At 38.1% G+C, this 20,017-nt stretch overlaps 1 protein-coding gene across 7 annotated transcripts; it reads right to left on the bottom strand.

Annotated features, from left to right (window-relative positions):
• Window positions 1–1,026: 1,026 nt before the first annotated feature.
• PREPL (prolyl endopeptidase like) lies at window positions 1,027–19,994 on the bottom strand. Of its 7 annotated transcripts, XR_012628251.1 has the most exons (16): window positions 19,517–19,994; window positions 18,778–19,020; window positions 15,867–16,067; window positions 15,274–15,340; window positions 14,430–14,636; window positions 12,282–12,405; window positions 9,984–10,200; window positions 9,222–9,407; window positions 7,559–7,762; window positions 6,636–6,811; window positions 4,992–5,208; window positions 4,646–4,795; window positions 3,594–3,720; window positions 3,368–3,481; window positions 1,990–2,072; window positions 1,027–1,135 (listed from the first exon to the last, which is right to left on the bottom strand). XR_012628251.1 is itself a non-coding variant. In XM_074863558.1 (15 exons), exons 2-15 carry the CDS (start codon window positions 18,994–18,996, stop codon window positions 1,055–1,057), a joined length of 2,259 nt encoding a protein of 752 aa, XP_074719659.1. In that variant the 5' UTR covers window positions 18,997–19,020; window positions 19,517–19,994; the 3' UTR covers window positions 1,027–1,054. The 7 variants fall into 7 exon arrangements, 4 of the variants coding, with proteins under 4 accessions (XP_074719659.1, XP_074719661.1, XP_074719660.1 ...); XM_074863558.1 differs by lacking the exon at window positions 3,368–3,481; XM_074863560.1 differs by lacking the exon at window positions 3,368–3,481 and having other exon boundaries at window positions 14,430–14,633.
• Between the last annotated feature and the right edge of the window lie 23 nt (window positions 19,995–20,017).

Below are 20,017 nucleotides of genomic sequence, written 5' to 3'. Positions count from 1 at the left end.
GGTTGAGGTGAGGTGTGTAAACATCAGTGCACAGTAAACAACTGAAACAACTCTACCGAATGTCACACTTGTTCACATGCTTTGATTTGCATTTGGTGCAGCTAGTGGCTTACGTGGCACAAAGGAAGGATAAGCCTCTGACTTGGTGCACTCTGCTTTGGACAGGGGCGTGATCTGGGAACTGTTTTGGTTGAGGATCTTATGGCCACATAGTGTGTTCTCCCTGGCCCTAGGTGCGCACCATACATCTATCTTAACAAGCAATGTGTAGCAGTTTTGTGCCCTGCTCGGAGGTCAGCTAAGCTATGAATCAGGCTGGTTTAGTGGGGGCATTCTTTTTGTTTTATCCTCTGAAGAGACTCTGGCATTTCCTTCTGGGGCATTCATCTTGTCTTCCAGAAGGACTTCAGTGCCTCCTTTTTAAGATTACTGTGCTAATTAAGGTAACTGCAAGATTTTGAATCTACTCAGATGAAAGAGTTCTACTAAAATTCCTGTTCTCAAGAGTCCATTTCTTCTGTGCAGATTGTTCAGTCCCACCACAGGATCAGTACACTATTGCTGCTGTGTAGCTAGGAAGGGCAGTAGTCATCAGGAATTAGTTTTAGAAGACCCTAGTGAGACTTTTAAATCAAATACTTCTTGGGAGTTTTACTGCCTTGTGTGAAACGTGGCCTTGGAAGAGAGGCCTTAGAGGGGAAAAGGCTGCCTGGACAAAGTGCACGTACTTACCATGTAGGGGTTTATGAACCAGGCACTGCGCTTCAGCTGCGCGGTGGCAGCACTGCACCGCTCGCTTACGTGAACGGGACCGGACAGAACCAACTGATCAATGCAGGCAGCTACTTCTGCACTATCTGGCAGGGGCGAAATTCAGCTCTTGGTTTGTATGTTTATAAGCCAATGCCACACCCAACTTTGTCCTTGAATTTCTTGTCTGCTTATGCCCATAAAGCAGGGATCCAAGAGGAGAAATCCTCTGGAGAAGGTGTTCACTTTTCATAGAAATAAAAATCTGACTCGAAGTTCTTCAGGTGGTCAAGGTGTTTATTAGCTATTTGCAGGATTTGCTATGATGCTGGAGATGACATACTTCCTCAAGTTCTTTGTTCAGAAAAGCAAGGTGTCTTGCAACCTAAAATAATGAAAATATTTTATTGCAAAATAAAATCCTTTGCACTGTAAACCTGCAGGTTCTTGTACAGCTATTCTAATCTTTCTTTCCCATACTAATGCTAAGCAATACCTTGCCCTAAACACAATGAGGCTTTTCCTGAAGAAATCCATTTTGAGAATAACTGCCACAACAACCAAGTAACATTTGCTAGGATTTATTAAAACTAACAGTAATAAAATTTGTATCCAACTGTAATAGTCTGAGACATCGGTAACAATATGTCAGGTCTTGGTGGTATGTAACATGCACACTTACAGAAAGGGCAAAATTTTGAAACCTCATTGTAGTAGTGTCCTTTGATAGTCTAGATCATGCATTTCAAAATGTAAAGATCAAACCTGTTGTCTACATTTTACTCATGAGGAAGATGGCAGTAAATAGCCAATATGACAATTTTAAGCACTTAATACTCTACAGTGCAAGACTTTTTTCCTGCTGGAACAATGTTTTGAACAACTTAGAATCTTTCATTCAAAGCTCTGGGCACATTACAATGGGAGTTAAGCACTATTTTGAGGCTTAAGGCACAATGAGATTCAATAATCTGGCTCTATCACTGGCTCTTTTATATCTATAAAAATATATATTGATAAATATATATAATTACATATATAAACTGCTGGGTTTTATATAAGACCAGCAGTTGCTCTTGCAATATATATAGCAAGAACAACCTTAATTCCAGCAGGTTTTTTTTCTTTTGATACTTCAAACATACATTCAGTGATTGCATGAACTACTGAGTTGAAGTATCAATGGAGGGGACACCTCCCTCCAACATGTTACAGCTGTGTGCAATAAAGGGAATGTACCTCATGCAGTGAATCCTCCCAAGATGAATCACAATGACTGCCATTTGCCCGGATGTCTAAGATGATATTAGGGATCCAATTTCCTGGAACAATGAAGCTAGCAGTCACTTGACATTGAATGAACAAGGAAAAAGGTAAGTGGGGATGTGAGCTGTTTATGGATAAGTAATTCTGCCTTCTGTTCTGACAGAATTTCTGTTGCTCCTTAAGAAAAAGAGAATCATAGAGAGGCTTGCTGGATGAACTATTTATATTTCTATTAACTACATATTTGAAAAATATTTATATATTCACAGAATCATCTAGGTTGGAAAAGACCTTGAAGATCATCTAGTCCAACCCTTACCCAAACACTGACAGTTCATAAACTACACCATATCCCTCAGCGCTAAGTTGACTCTACTCTTAAACACCTCCAGGGATGGGGACTCCACCACCTCCCTGGGCAGCCCATTCCAACGCTTAACAACCCGTTCTATAAAGAAATACTTCCTAATATCCAGTCTAGACCTTCCCTGGCACAACTTGAGGCCATTCCCTCTTGTCTTATCGTTTGTTACTTGGTTAAAGAGACTCATCCCCAGCTCTCTGCAACCTCCTTTCAGGTAGTTGTAGAGGGAGATAAGGTCTCTCCTCAGCCTCCTCTTCTCCAGACTAAACAACCCCAGTTCCCTCAGCTGCTCCTCATAAGCGTAGTGTTTTCTCTCAGCATGTTTGTTTTCTCTCTGAGTCTTTTTGGAAAAACATGCTTTTTTTTTTTTTTTTTCTGAGCAAACACTGCAACAGCAATTGCAGCATCTACTATCCTTTCTCAACCATCACAGTTCTGCTGCTGGCAGAGAAGGGGCATAATGAAATTTAGAAAAGCTAATTCAGTATCTCTTTTGGCACCAATGGTAAAAGCCTCTCCCCAGATGAGATGGTACTAGAAAACAGTAAGGCTTGAATGTACTGTTTGGTGGAAACAGTCCCAAAGCTAGTGTTAAGTTTCAGGTACAAAAGTGTCTATGTCTTGGCATTGTTGTCATTCTAACTTGGACTAACACCTGTGATTTTTGCAAACTGGGAAAAGTAGGTTTTTATAGAGCAGCAAAAATAAGATTTTTATGCATGTGTTGTTGAGAACTGACTGTATCAGTAGCGTGACTGTATCAGTATTAGTAGCTGGACTAGATGCTACGGGTTCACCTAGCACTGTCCAACAGCCACCACATGTTGAGGCCTAGGAAAGAGTGAGCCCCACTCATACTCTTCCAAGTCTTTATTTTTTTTCCATCTCAGATGGTTTCCTGAGCCTGTTAGGGTTTGTCACTATCGATACTTAACACATAGGTTTGACTATTTTCAGGCAGGTCTACAATACAGAGATATCTGGTACCTCTTAAGGCTCTGGAGAGTGCATCTTAGAAGCAAAGGTTTATCTGTCAGTACAACTCCACATCTTCTCTTTGCAGATAACAAATTACTTCAGAGCTTTACATACTGGATCATACTGTACAAATGAATGCATTTAAGGAGGAGTGAATCTCTGTGGTGTTTAATTATATGACTCCTAATTTTCTGGTTTTGTTAACTCCACGTATCTGTAATATTCTTATCCTTACCTTTCTTACTTGTTCTGCTGGCATGATCTAGTGCAGCCTTCCTAAGTTTCTGAACGTATCGTAAAACTCCTGTTAGTGGTATCCGTTGATCATTTTCATATGCCGTGATAAAAACTGAAGGATAACACTGAGATTAAAAAACAAAACCAGTTAAATACTTGACAACTGATTTTTCTCATAAAGTGAGTAACAATTTTTTACCTTACTGTACCACTTGTTATGGTTTATCTAAAACCACATCCATGGCATAATTACCTGCTCTCAAAAAAGCACTTTTATTGCTCTAAGTGCAAAAAGTATTTTGGTCTGAAAAACTACTTCATATTAGGGGATCGTACTTGCAAAAGGTAATCGGAAACCTCCTCTACCCTCTGGTAAAGGTCTGATACATGTCTGCTTGCTAATGATTACAAAAAAAGGGGAATAACAGTCATGGAATGGTTCACCTTAGAAGAGTAGTTGAGGTTTACTTTGCAATCTTTCTACACATAAGAAGTAGTTGTCTTCATACAGTAAGATTTTACTTAAGCTATGCAACATAGCTAACACATTACTTCAAATAAAGAATGATTTCCTCTGAGATGATGACATCAAAGCTATAGCTCCTTTTCCATTTCATTGTTTGCCTTGGAAAAGGTATTTAATCACTGGAAAATACCTCCTTCCTCCTGTGACAAACTCTGCAAAACCCAGAAGGTATTTTACATGTTGAGGTTTGTTATACCATAGAATAATCTATTACTTCCTGGCAGTCCTATAACAAAAACAAAGCAGGTTTTGAAATCTATTGATTGTTTAGGAGAAGGTGCTTGGTGAATTTCAGTAGTCACTTATGACTCCAAAGATAGCTAAGATTATTACTGAAATAGTTTATATTTGTATTGATGATTCATTTTAACAGAAAGCAGCAGCTAAGACAATTCTAAAATACTGGGGTTTAAAGCACTGAAAAGGTAAAATAGACTTTTAAAAAAAATTCATTATCCGCTTGTTGTTTTCTTATAAACTGCTACACTTTATTACCGTATTCCACACAGAAAGCATAGTTTTACCTGTGTCTTAATATTCTGGTATGGACAATAGCTTTTGATATATTTCATACTTTTTTCATCTGCTAATGGATTTCCCCATTCTTCCTGTTCTTCAGTTGTCAGTGGGAGATGTGTTTTCATCATTGTATTTAGAACATCTACAAAAGGAGCCTTAGAAGTTGTTGTAAGAAAAGAAAAAAAACAGTTGGTAAATAGGACACAGGACCTCAAATGTCTAGGTCAAGGCTTTCTCAAACAAATGAGGGAAGTGAATTCTGAATTGGAATGTTTCCAATTCTGAAACTGGTAGAATGAACGGAAAATACAGTTTAATATCATAATGCATAAAAGGTCTGCAGCACCTCACCTGTAAAACCATGGCTCTGATAAGTTCTGGATCAGTGTTGCACAGGGCTCCTGCAAGAACTCCTCCTGCACTGGCAGCTGCCAGTGCTGTGTATTTTGGCTGAGAAAATCCTAGTTCATGCAGCAGCATGATACAAGCCTTAAGGTCATGGAGACCTTTGAGTTTATTATGCTGACATCCATCTTTGTGCCAGCTAAGGCCTAGCTCTCCTCCACCCCTGAAATTTAAAACAATTCAAGTTGGAGTCTCTTTGGAAAATGTTGCATGGCAAAGCTTCACCTAATGAAATGACAGCAGCAGCCACTAAATTGTAAAGCCATAGCTTGCCTTCCTGACTAACTCTTTTCTATTCTTGTCTTTAACCTCCTTTATGGCTAAAATATCCAACATGCAAACAAAAGAAAAAAACCTCACGCATGATGATTGGTGAAAATCCTAACTGCATAAGGGCACTCTGTGCCCTTGTATGCTTGTGTCCTGGAACTCACGGGAGAAAAGCATCACTTTAGGAAGTGATGCTGTCATTGTAGGCAGTACAAAACCAGACACTAATATGACCTTTTTATACAGGAAACTATTAAAATAACGAAAACATCTGCAATAATTATATCACTAACACTAGCATTTATTAACAATAGTAAAATAGTATTTCTCAGCTTCACACTGAGACTCTCAGGATTTGTCTTCTATGTAGCTTAAATCTTGAGACTGTTAGAAAGTTTCTTTTTTTTTTTGCTAGTTTGTGAATTTCAAATACTACTTGAAATGTTATATTTTTTAATACAAAACTTAATTTATATTCCTTTCTATGCAACCACAGGTGGTTCTAAGCCACTTCAAGTTTCCTTATTCAGGTTCACTGATTAGTCTGCCAAAATTTTTCATCTTTGGATGCAGAATCCATCTTCATCTAGGACCGACTTGCATCTTACGATATTTAGAGGGGTGGGCGGAAGAACAGCACAATGCTTGCCACTGAATGTATCTGTATGCTGAATTTTGTTTTGGAACTGGTATTTCAAACAATTGCTCATTCTCCCCCTTCCTTCCCCTCCCTAAAGTGATTCTTTTGTTATCTTCTTTACCTACTGGATTATTATCTCAATGAAAATGTGAAGCCTATTTTACATAGTCATTTTAGAAAACTTGTAGATTTGTAGCTAAACTGGAGACAGAGGATTTAGCCAATAAAAGAACAAGAAATGCAGGTTAAATACTTAGTTGTTGCTGTAGAAGGCAAATGGCTTTCACAAGATGCAGACCAAACACAGTGCCCTTGGAAAGAGAAGGGGGTAGCATATCATTGCAATTTGAACATGTTATCAAATTTTTTCTCAAGCAAAGATGAGACAAGAAGTAATGAGACTTCAGAAGATTAGAAGTTACACACAACCATCCTGTTGATTTAAGAAACCTAAATGCAGTATGTGGTCTTGAAAGTGTAATTTATTTTCCTGAGGTAAATTTATTTTTTTTGTTAAAAACTACTTAAAAAAACATAATCTAAGAGATGGAAGTGAAAATCATAAAGAATTAGGTATAGCTACATGAAAAAACTATTTCTGTACCTCTTCAGTTGCATATCAAGAAATATCTGTATATTCCACCGATTAAATTCTTAATTCCATTTTATATTTGACTTACCTAACATGGCAATATGCTAATACCCAACCCTCTTCAATTAACATTAGCTTCTCTTCTTTAAAGCCCATGTTGAAATCTATGCCATAAGCTCCATATACATGAACTAGAAGTGGTTTCCTGTGTAGCTCTTCAGAATTCATATTATGAAAAACTGTAATTGGCACCGAAGTTTCATCCTGGAAATGAAGGAGTATTTTACAATAAAGGACATTTCAGAAACCTCAATGATACATGGCAATGAAAACTTCAATTATTTATTTTAAAATGTGTTTTCTTGATTACAGTAATTTTTTTCACTTGGAATGTACAAAGCACTCTTGAAAAATAAAGCGAGAGACTGAACCTCTGCTGTGTAGGCTTACGGATGCAGAGTATAAAATTCATTTAAGTGCAACACCTGAGGAGTTTTTTAACTACCAAAGCACCCAAGTCTTCCTTCCCCCTTTAACACCAAGAATATCTATTATTAACAAAATAGTTTACCACTTACTGCAGCACAAACTCTTTATTAACATCTCCAATTTTTTAAACTCAGGCTGTTAAAACTTTCCTTTCTTGATCTATACTGTGCAGCTGGTTGTGGGGTGCTCTTTTCAACAGCTGGCTTATTTTTCATTTATCACAGAGAGTATGATACCATACATCAACTAGCAATTCTAAGTTACACTACACTAAGATTCTTGACTCATCGTGTGCTGTTATCTCCTCTAGCATACCCAGGTTAATGGAAAAAAAAAGTCTTATCACGACTCTTTCTTGTTCTTCTCTATAGCACTGAAGAAAACACCCACTGTTTAGTAACTATAGCACCAACTGCTCTTTACATTTTTTTAATCTCTATTCACTGCCAAATGCATTTTCTTTAAATGGGTGGGGAGGAAGGGAAGAATAAAGGGAATGGGAAAAGGACTGAAAAATCTTACCTTGCTTTTAGCTAGTAAACGTGTAGTGTGACAATTCGTAATAATTGGTACCTCTTGCACAGCTTGTTCAATGAGATTATTTTCTTTAAATGAATATGCAAAACGCTTAGGGGGGTGTACTGGAGAGGTGAGCTGAAAATAGCAAGTACTGGTGGTATGTTCAGGATGAGATTCCAATTCAAATTCACAGGCCCACGTAGGTAGCTGAGAAAACACGGCATTTCAAGTGAGACCCTTACACCGCTTCTGTAAATTTTGCCTAGTGTGTCCTTCAGAGGAAAAGATTTTGAATATCAAGCGAATTATCTTCAGTTTGTATGCAGCACAATCTCTATTTGTTTTAAATTCACTAATGCAACAGTCAAAAAGTGAAAGACTTTAGCAAACTTTCCCCTAAGGCCATTGGATCAAGTTCAGCAATGAAATAAAAAAGAAAAATAAATCCAAATTCAGCTTAAAATGGCCATTAATGCAGATTTTTTAAAAAATATTAAAACATTCTTTGAAATGATTCTGCACTGGTTTTATTTTTTATATCCTATTTCCCCTTTGGTTTCCAGTCCTACTTCAACATGTTATACAGCCAAGTCCATGTCAGTTGTTATGCTTTTGCTGAGAGTTAGCTCAGTAATGCTAAGCCCCTGAAAACCCCTGCCTCTTAACTTTGTTCCTAGTGCCAGCCATTGTGAAGAACAAAACCTTTTCCTGGCACATTCACCCTCAGACACTTACTGCTATTATAGTTAAGATTTTTAACTCTGCTAAGAATAAAAGAAATCAAGATTCATTCTTTGAGAGCAGCAGGGACATAGTCAAACCCTCTGCCAGGCCACTACTTACTCAGGTTAGGTTGCTAGAGACTTCTGAAATGGCAGCAGAAGTCCAAGTTCTCCAGAGTACCTGCAGACCCTTTCTGAATAAATAAACTATGACCATTTTCAGAAATGAAGGTTTCAGAGATCATACACCGTACTTTGTTGAAAACCCTTTTCTGTAGCAGTTTTATAGAATGTAGCATGGGTAGCTTATTGCAATAAACCAGCAAGTAGTTCAGATTGTGTTTTTCAGGCAAACAAATAAATTAAATATTTCATCCGAATGATCTCTGGAAATCATGGTTTTGAATTCAGTCACTTTGGTTTTAATCCACAAGTATTTAGCAACAACTGGAGAAAGGAAGAAATACTTGCACAAATCATACTGCAGTATCAACTCTTCCCAGTTATTACGGGACAGTGTACATGCTTGTCTTCTGAATGTTCTGATCTTTCTTCTATGGGAGGGCCAGGCTTATTCTGTTGCTTACCCTGATGAGTGTAACAAAAAAATAAGCCCAGTAAAACTAAGTAGAGTGTTTAGGGACTTGAGTCCTGTTTTACATTAGAAATCAGCTGTATTGTAAAGAGCTTGACTGTAATAAGTTGAAGAAAGAACTGACTCATAGGATAGCTGCTCTTTAAGTGCTGCAAAAAGCCACCACATGAAATCCTGAAGAACAACCACAGGTAATACAATTAGTCATAATGATAAACTTGGCAGTATTACAGTTTCCAAACCACTTCTACTCTTAGAATTTATCTTTGCTTTCATTATAATGTTATGTTAAAAAAAATGAAATCGTGCCGGAAAAATATTATGCTGCTTAAGCCAAGTTAAAACATACCTTTATTGACTGAACTGAATGTGAATCAAAAGAAATCACATTTAAGTAAAGATGACCAGCAATCTTCAGGAACATAATACAGTGATCACTGAACATCTCCAAGTCCACTAGCTTGGTTTTCTTATCCAGTGCATAAACTAACTGCCAGTTCTCCGTGCCACTGGAAGCTACTGGTGCCTTCATCAACTGTAAAAACAAAAGACAACCTTGCATTACTAAGATGTAGTAAGAGTTACAAATGAGATGTACAGACATAGAGGTGATCTCATGCAACATTTTTATTGCAAAAAAATATTAGTTTGTACAGGGGGTTTTGCCTGACTAAAAATAGAGGTTTTTAAACTCCCTTTACTTGGGCAAAATGGAAGAACAATTCAGTAACATTTGGAAAAGTTCAATTCTCATAGATTAATCTACAGAAGATTTTCATGTAATAAGGGCTTTCAGTGTGGCCAGCAGAACTGTAGGTGGTTTGGTTATATAGACTGAGATCACCAACTTAAATTCTAATATAGGGGAAATAACTGTTAAAGCATACTCATTTCTTGATGTTGCCAAAGGAGTTAGAATCAAGTTGGCATGCTAGAGGTAAGACTCCATGTACTACCATCAGTCTTTCAATCCATATGGCTCTGTGTAATCCTCTTAAATTATTTCAGTAAGCTGTGAAGCACAGAATTATAAGCCGGCCTTACTATTTCTATATGATCTGCAACAGGTATCTGAATGAATCCTATGAATCTTATTATCACTTAAAATTACCTTATATTCTGCAGGTTCTCCATATGTAGTAAGAATATATAACTCGTCATTTCTGTGCTCAACATGGTAAATTACCCCTTTTGTTCGTGCTTGTACAAGAGCAGGCAACTTAAAAGGTTGTCTACAGTCAACCAGCCAAACTTCTGAAGTTGTCTTGCTGTTGCTGTTGATAGTGAGAAAACGTCTATCTTTTGTGCAATATATGTCCACAAAGAATCTGTAAGGAATAATTAAAAAAAAAAGACCAAATCAAACTTAATTAGAATTTTAAAAATACATCAGTTGTTTCAGAATCACGGGCTTCTACCTAAGGTAAGAAACAACATCCCTTTAAGTAGGCTGCAGAAATTCCAGACTACTTGGTTCCCAAACCCCCTACTGCTGCATTTATCCTGGGATTCAAATACCCACAATCTTGTGTGTTGAACCTGAAAGCTGCAAGGAAAGGAGTTCAGTTGTTGCCCAACTGAATCCAGGCTTTTGCATCACTGAGATAGATAGACTGGAAGCTCACTGATGTACATAGGCTTTAAAGTTCAGGCAAAAGGTAGAACTTTTTATTAAGCTCGTAACTCTATTTAAAGAGAACCTAGGAACTGGTTTTGGAACTATCTAAGAAACTAGGAACTATCTACTGGATTTAAATGCTTCTAAAATCTAGAAACAGAAAACAAAACGATAACCAGTGGCTGGATGCTAATACTAGACAAGTTTGGGCTGAAATTCAGATTCACATTTCTGTGAGTCATCCTAATTAACTGGAATGTCATATCTTGGGACATAGCTGTTTCTTTGCCATTTTACACCTTGAGGACTGGATGTCTCTAAAAGCAAAACTGTCCAACACAAAGATCCAGAAGATTTCAACAAGAAATTGCAGGGTTGTGTACCATAATCCGCATTATGCAGATCAGATACGTTACTGCAACAATGATCCCTCTAGACTTCAAAATATTTGACTGGTGAAGGAAATGATGCTTTAGATAGCATTTTCAGTGCCTTTAATTATTTGCAGGTGGAAGAACTCCCAATTTTTTTGGTACTATTGTTTTTCCTAATTGCACCCTCTTGACATCTTTAGGAGGACAGGCACAGCGGGGCATCTGAAGTCTGCAAGGAATCAGCCTCCTGCCTCTCACGAATTTGGCAAGAGCACGGCACTGCATTCAGTAGAGATTCCAACAGTTCAGCTCTGCTGACCTTACCTCTAAGAGAGTCAAGCTGAAATGCAGGATATACTTCTCCCCAAGGACTCTGACCTTGAGCTTACCATTTTTTTTTGTCTTTGTAGCTTTTATTTTTGAGGAAGTCAAGAAATTTTCAGCTTCTAAAAAATGTATTTGATTGCACCTAAAAGAGCTGGTGAGACGTAGAACAGAACTGCTCAGTGGCAATACAAAAGAATGTCTTGCCATCTCCGATGAACAAGTGAGTTCAGTTATGAGCTGCAATAGCACATGAACCTTTAGAGTAAGTTTCTAGTAGATTTACTGTAATGACTATGACCTTCAGAATTATGCCAACAGTTTCCCTGTGGGGAAGTGTCAGGTCAGTGTAACTTGATTTTCCAAAAGTATGCATCAAATGCAGCTGTAATAAAAGGATCTTATTTACTCCATTTCAATTGCAGATTTTTTTTTCTGTTTTTTTAGATGAAAGTATAATTGAAATTTCTTTACTGAATATGTAACTTGAATTAAGAATAATCACAAACATTTATGGAATGCTGTATAAATCTACCACATGCTGCCTGGCTGAAAAACTAGTTCTGCATTCAATTTAGCAAAAGCCTTCTTGTCTTCCTAGACCACTGCTTAAATAAAGGTTATTGAGAGGGTATTCAGTCAACAATAGTTCTATCTCTGGGAATGCTGTAATGATTTTGCTCATCCATTACCCAGAGCAAGGATTAGCCTGAACTTCTATGTTTTTAAAAAGATGTATCAGACATCAATAGCAGAGAAAACAAAATGAAATCCACAGTCTGATTTACCCTGTATGAAACTGTCACACGTTCATTAAAGGACACCCTGACCTGAGACTGACCTTGACATTTATAAACTCAGCTGAACTCGTGAGGTAAGAGAGGAAAGTTAAATCTCTGTTGATCACATATCAAGAGAACAGAGCGCATTCTCAGACTGCATAAGGCACTACTGACAGCAGAACACAACTTAGAAATACCTTTTACCATTTGGAATATGATACGTAAGAATCTGTTTTCCAAATCAGTTATATTTTACATATAAAATACTCTAGAATATGTAAACGATTTATTATATTTTAGGTAAGTATTACCTTGCATCTTGTTCTGTATAAACTAACTTAGTATGTTTCTGATTAGTGAAGGTGGTCATAAACACATTCTGGCATTTAAGGTTCTTCTGACTTGTGTAATACAGAACATCATTTGTAGCCCATTCTGGAAAAGAGACAAATGCATATCAAATTTGGAACTGTATATACTATTACTGAGAGAAAATGGAGCTCCATGAACAGTGAACCCAATGCTGGAAAAGGTTGTGGCTGACATGGAACTGAGGACAGCACTTCTACATCCCAGAGGCTGGGATAAGCCACAAAAAAAATGTTCCATGTTTTCTCTGAACCCCACAAAACAAGAATCTCATAATATTAAAAAAAAATTTAAAATTAAAAAAAAAAAAAAGAAGGCAGAGGACAACGATCCAGGGTCCAGGAAGAGGAAGCTCTTGACCCTGTGAGGGTTCTGGAAGTGACAGGAAAATAGAAGATGTGTGGCTGTTTAAAACCGAGCAGAGAAACAGAGGTTTACGTGGAGTCAGCAAGATAATAGAGACTATGAGCTCTGGACCACTGCATGTGACTGCATGCAAACCATTTAGAAAAAAGAGATGATGCATATGCCCCATGGGCACTGCTGAGAGAAAAATTCTTCAGTTTTCTGTGCCTGTATATGTGTTCACCAACATTAGAAACGTGTAAATACAGGAACCTTGCTATTCTGAAGTTTAGTAATCTGACTGAACCAGCCAAATTACTGCTATCTCTGCTGCTCCTACAGCCATCAGAATAATTAATACATACGCTTTAAAAAGTTATTGTATGCTGTTTTATGCACAAGTACAAAACCAAAGGAAGTACCACACTGAAGTAATGCAAACAATTTGCTATCTAATCAACAATGTGGCTCCAAAGTGCACAGGCAGCTGAGGGTTCACTACGAAGACAAGTCTTTAGAAGAGAAATCCAAGTTCTTCTATAGCCTAGCATTTAAAAAACCACAGCTGGAAATTTTCAAGAACTTTCATTTGTCTGCCTGGTATTCTGTATCATGCAATACAAGCATATACTTTGCAAGTGGTCACAAGGCCTAATTCTCCTACTCATGACTGAGGTACCTCTGTACTTCATGATACCTCTGCACCTCACTTACACCTGAGTAAGTTTACAAAATGGGTGTAATCTCAACCATTCTGATAGACATTTTTTGTACTTTTATTATCTGTCACACCTATGTAGGTAACAAGGAGCTGGTTTCTTAAATGTACTGATTCTTCCAGACAAACCCAGATAGATGTTCAGATCAAGTATAAGTGAAAAATGTCATTGGCAAGATTGCAGGTGTAGTTTTCAACAGGCATTATAGACTTCAATTGTGCAAACACTTACAACATTGTATTTTTGCTACTCTTCACTTTTGTAACTAGGAAGTTTTACCCAGAGTTTTAATTTTTTGCCCTGACCAGACAAATTGCTTACTGCACTATATATACTTGATGGCATCTAACAATATAATCCAAAATACAAGATGTGGAACACTGTATACACACCATTGTGTTCTTTTTGCTACATTCTTTAACATACTATAAAAAAGTTTCAGTTTAGCTCTGCTTATTTTAACAGCAATGTAAAGCTCTGTAATCTTTTCTGAAAGAATTGACTCAAGGCCCGATTGACTTCATTGGGCTCTGAATTGTGACCCACATCCTAGAGTACCGTTGAAATTCCAGCCAATACGCAGTCATAGGTAGCACTTGCGCACTTTTCAGCAAAGCTGAGTGCCTATAGCTATCAGTGACTTCAGTTGTAGCTGTAAGGGTTTAGTAACGAGAACATTTCTCAAAAAGATCTTTATTTTGCAAACAGTTACGTCAGTAAATTTTTAAAGAAGTGTATTGAATTTAATAAAAAGAATCTACATGACTGTTCAAACATGTACAACTTGCTTACTTTTACAATGAAGGAAAACTTGTATCATGAAAGCAGTCGCTTTCATCCATGTCAGATAACTTGTAATTGTGCAGTGTGGAAGAAATCTTAAATAAGAAACAAGTCAACACCTATTAGGATTAAATCTAAAAATGTTGCTTCCTTTCTTTTAAAAAAAATATTTTAATATTATTTGTAGACTAACAAAAATGTTGAAAGCTGGTGTAATCCACAGGATATTTATAAACAACTTACCAAAACTAAATACACTTGGAATTACTTTTTCCATGACTGGAAAACGACCAAGTTTCATAATAACGCAGGTTGCCTCTTCAGAATTTTCACTTTTTAAGCTGATGGCCATGTATCTCTGATCTGGTGAAATTCTGATCCGTTGAATAAAAGCATCAGAAAAGCCAAGATCTTCAGTACTGAATAAAATGTCAACGTTTCCTTCATCTACTACATAAAAAAGAGATAGAAAAAAAAAAATATCCTGTAATTAAAGCACTGTCAAAATGAACAGTGGTTGTTAATGCCTGTATTTAACAAGTCTGTCTGCATTATTCACAAGCATACTCCTGGAATTGATTAATAGCAAATATTTGTCTTGCAAGATATCTGCAAATGCACTTTGTAAAAATAAACAAAAAATTACAGTTCCAGGAAAAAGTAAAGTCTTGTAGTTATTATTAAAAATATTTTTGAAGTGTAGATCTTGGCTTCAGATAACCTAAAGCACAGTTGTTTTTACTAAATACAATTAGTATATTTTTTTCCCACCCCCTCAGAAATAAAAAAGCACGAATATGCTTTTCCTTTTTCAAAACGTTAAGGCTCTGAAAAGAAGTGACTTCTCTCTTTCCTCTCCAGAAACTTGCCTTAGTATCAATATATACTATTCTCTAATTCTCTTCAGCTCACCTTTTCAGATTCAGGATTCTAGAATTATTAATCAATCATTAAAGAATTTTATAAAAGTATTTTTAGTTTAATTATTTTAAGAAACAGAGCAATTGAGATTTAATATAAGTACACTAAGTAATACATGTACAACATTTTTAACAACTGTGCCATACTAGGAAGAGAAATCCCTTACCACCATCTGCTTTTGAAAGAAATATGCAGCCATTCTCTTCAAAGTACACATTCTCTCCAAACCTGATCTGTTCAATAGAAAACAAATGTGTTTCAAGTCCAACATACAGTTAGACTTGTTTCCTTAGAATCCCTGTATTCAATCATTGTTCTGTACAACACAATTGTAACAAACACAAATGACAGAATATATAGCACATATATTTGGTATTGAAGATGGAACTGCACGCATCAGAAAGGTTCTGTCAAAGTTAGGGTACTTAAGCTACCTATACCTGCTCTAAATGTAACCAAAGGCTCAGATCAGCCGCAACTGCTCTTGTAGCTTATGTCTTCTATTCTTTATCCAAAAGCCAGATGATTATTTTATCTTTACTTGCTTTTGCGTATGGAGAAATTAAGGTAAATACACTATTGTAACAGGTATAAGCTGTTCTAAACACATGCTGTTACTATTCACAATTATTAAAATATTCAAAACTCAAAACTACCACCATAAAATAATCAGTAAACCAGCATTTTATAGCAGGAATGATTTCACTGCCTTTTATTTGTACTCAATGATGAGAAATGTTTGTATTTTTTGCCACTTACCCTTGGGCTTTCTGAATTGAATGTATACTTGTTGTGCAATTCTTCTAATTTTTCCTTGATTCTTTCTGTCATATCTTTGTACCTTGCTGAAATGTCATTCCAGTTTTCCTGCTCTGATTTCAGAAGATTCTTGTACAAAAGCTCTGATGTTGTTATGGCTGTATTCTGCTTCCTTTTGGAAGGGATTTTTGTTCCTTCCTGCTAAGTAAGGAAAGACAACAATGGCTACAAGCCAGCACTCAGTACTCCAATATGAATATAGAGGCAATAACGGCATTTCCTGAGCTACAGACCCAAACCAACTTTGCATTATTACAATAGTATGTGCCATTAAAAAAACCCACAACACGGAATAATTTTTTCTTTTCAATTCTTCCTGATCTTTTAAGGACACGTTGTCAAATGTGCTTCACTTGACACATTTACTGAGATCTTCTCTTCAAAATTTAAGGTACTATCAATGTATGCTCTTAATTGATTACATGTAAATATGTTTGTTCTTGTTCTAGAACTAGTTTTCAGTTAATTTTTATGGAATTCTGTTATTTTTCCTTCTTCAGAGGTGTTTTCTCATAATTTTTCCATCTTAAGAGTATCATTTCTCATTTCCTTTCCTAGACAACAAAGCCGCCCACACCTCTGTCCCTGTACCTAGGAGTCCTAGTAGCTTGTTCAGGTTCTTGCTCTACCTCCTCAAAAGCATTAGTATAAATGTTCATGAGGTGCAAAATGAAGTGAAGCAGTGAACTGATACAGGTTCTGCAACAATTTTATCAGGAATAAGCATAAGGATCTGGTTTTCCACAATCCGTGAGCAGACTACTGCTACCTCACTGCCAACAAAACTGTCTTTTCTTGTAAAAACATTTAAAATGTCCTAAAATTGCCAGAGCAATGCTACTTCTTTTTGCTTGCTGTAAAATCTCATTTGATTGAATAATAAGCTTAACAAGGTATATTACAGTAGGTGACACTGCACAGATCACATAAAGTAGCATTTTATAATATTCAATGTATTATGTGAGTGTGTCTGAACTTAAAAAGCAGCATATACTTTTTACCCCATCCTCACTTTGCACCAAGAGCTGTTGGGTTTGTTCCCGGTTTGTCTTCACAAATACATGAGATCTAAAACATGTTATCAGAAGACTCTGAAAGGAGGAGAAACTATCTGCTCCAGTTACCAAACTCCCTATGAACGTAAACCACATCACTCATGAGAGTATATGAGTGTTCATTAGTGGTTCAGACCATCGGTCCCTCTAGCCTCATATATCAAATCAGCAGCACAAGTCAAAGAAACCGTCAAAGCCCTTAGAGAAGCTCTGGAGCAACTGTGTAATTAGTCAAGGTAAAGAAATTGCAGGGTGTGTTAGTTGTACCACCCTCTCCCCAGTCACTGGAAAAATTACTGTAAGAAAACACCATTCCCCAAACCAGAAGGAATCAAAGACAAACCCCACAATGGCCATACATGGATACTCAGGAAAGCGTAAGAATGGGACAAGCACAGATGATATTCTCCAACAGGTATTCCCCAGCCTTCAACGATTTTAGCTCAGGAATTTCCCAAGCTGAATATGGTTTCTGGATATTTAAAGTCTTTTTCATGTACATGTACCATCCCCCCTTGTACCTATGTAAAATTTCAGCATCCGCAACTTATTCTGGCAAGTTCCACACTTTACGAATCTTTTGATAATTCCCCTCCTTTTGTTTTCAACAGTTCCCATTGTATTTATTTGGAAATATTATATAGAGCTGGTGGCCACAGTGTAGATATATATTAGAGTTACTGTACACCTCCTTGTCTGGGGAAAAACCAGTCATCTAGGTGAGCATCTAAAAAGATTTTGAGGATAGCACAGGATCTCAGTGACAACCAGTTTGTAAACATTTGCGCCAAAGCAAACATGCACAGCTTCCTTTTAGGTGAAAGCCACCTGTTTGTATCCTGGAACCAGTGCCCTAGACCAGCATTTTTAACTGTGTTAGCGAACTGCCAATGAATAAACAGAACCACACATTCTCATCTATCAAGACATCATATGTTCTCCTTGAAACATGTGTTTACATTTCAGACACGGACTTAGGAACTGTTTACATTATGGTTAGAAATAAGAGGGTTACAACAAGATGATCTTTGGGTCACCTTTGAAGAAACACTGTCAACTTGACACAATTTTAGAACCACCACGCATCCATCTGAAAACATGTTTAAGATAAAATAAACCAAAACACCAATCTCTTTAAACAATACTTAGGTATTATGCGTATAAATCAGTTACAGGCTGTCATACTGCCCAAAACTTTTAGAATACCGTCAGGAAACTGTATTAGAAACACAGGCACAGAAGACCTGAAATTTCAGACCATTTTGTGACTCTGCATATGTTGCCACCCATTTACACAATGTTTACTTACAGAAATAAATCCAAGGACCTTTTAAAATACAGTTTATTACATGTGACTACAATTATGAGAAGTCAATAGAGTATTTTAATACGGTGCAAACCATGACTTACTGGTCAGCAGAGAAAAAAATCCAAGGGTTTTTTTGAGCCAGCTCACTGGCTAAGTCTCGTGTCATCAGTTTGGACACTTGGCCTCTACACTAGCTGATCTCTCCTTGCAATTTTGTCCTGACACTTTATCTGAATCTTTCTGGAAGATACCAACTTTTAAAAAATTGCTACAGCAGGAAAATCAACCAAAACACAGCTGTACATCAAAACAGTATAGCAAAAGTTGAACAACGGTATACATCTTTGAACATACTAAAATCTTAGTACTCGTACCCCTGCTTCAAACCCTTTCGGAAAAATGTGTTTCCTCAACATTTGAAAAATAGGGTTGGCTTCCTTAACAGATGTGCCAAGGTGGTTGTTAAGTCTACACTTAAACAGCATACCTTGCAAGAAAAGAATCTCCACGGCAGGATGCTTCCAGGTGGCACAGTCCTGTATGTGCATGTACTTCCTGAACAGTTCAGGATGTGGGTTTTTTTGGGTCTTATTTTACTGTAAAGATGTATTGTTTGAGGATGGTTATGCTTAGAGCAGTATTTGACACGGACGCTCAGCCCTTGGAGAAGATTTCGCAGTTCAGCATATGACATCCTAACCTTCATTTCTTGATAGTCAACCTGAAATTTCTGAAAATCCCAAACTGTTGATCATTTACACTGTGTATGTGAAGTATACATAACATAAACTGCAGTTAAAACTTCCTCTCTTTCAAAATGAGATTGATTCATTAGGTAAATCAGATGAGAAGAAACAGTAACACTGTAGCTGTTTCTTAACTGGTACACACTGCTTAGCTTGCATATTAACCTGCTACGTAACACAAAAAAGTGATTCCGGGCGGTTAAAGTTTAACTATAAATTAAGAGAAATGACAAGTGCAATTGTGCACGTTTAAATGTTGATGAACCAAAAAACGGGAAGGTTTTGGCATGTTTTTCCCCGATTTGTAAGTATTCTATAACAACAAAATCACTTTATCTCAAGGAAAACTGGCAGGTTTGCAGCTCTGTAGGGGGAAAGGCCCCACGTGTTTCGCCGCCCGCCGTCCCGCTCCCCCGTCCCACCCGGGCGAGGGCCGGAGAAGCCGGCCCGGCCCCGCTCCCCGCCAGCCCTGCCCCTCACCGCCGCGGCAAGGCCGTGCCAACGCCAGGCAGCGCCCGCGCCAGGACCCGCTGTTGCAGGCGAAGCTGAACCCGCTCCTCCTCCGGCGGGGCCGCCCGGGATAAGATGGCAGGCGAGCAGGAGCAGCTCCCGGTTCCCTCGGGGGACTGCCCGTAGCCAAGATGGCGGCGGGCGAGCACCGCTGAGGTCAGCGCGGGGGCACGGAGCCGCGGCCGGCGGCTGCACGCCGGGAGGGCTGGCACCGTCCCCGGCGCGGCTTCCTCAAGTCGCTCCCGTTTCACACACGGTTTCGCCCCCGGACGCGGAGGCTCCAGGCGACCCGTTCTGAGGCGCGCTCCCGCCCCTCAGCTGCGCCTGCAGAGCCGGGCGTAGCGCGCCGGCAGCCTGTGTCCTCAGCGCTGCCCTTAACAAAGATGGCCACCCGCTTCCTCCTCCTCCAGCGCTAGCCCGGCCGGTGCTGGTAGCCGCTGGAGACTCGGCGGCAAGACCCCGCCAGCCAGG

Source organism: Strix uralensis, chromosome 3 (assembly GCF_047716275.1).
Source record: "Strix uralensis isolate ZFMK-TIS-50842 chromosome 3, bStrUra1, whole genome shotgun sequence".
NCBI classification, from domain to species: Eukaryota; Metazoa; Chordata; class Aves; order Strigiformes; family Strigidae; genus Strix; species Strix uralensis.
This window is presented reverse-complemented; position numbering and strand designations above follow the sequence as displayed.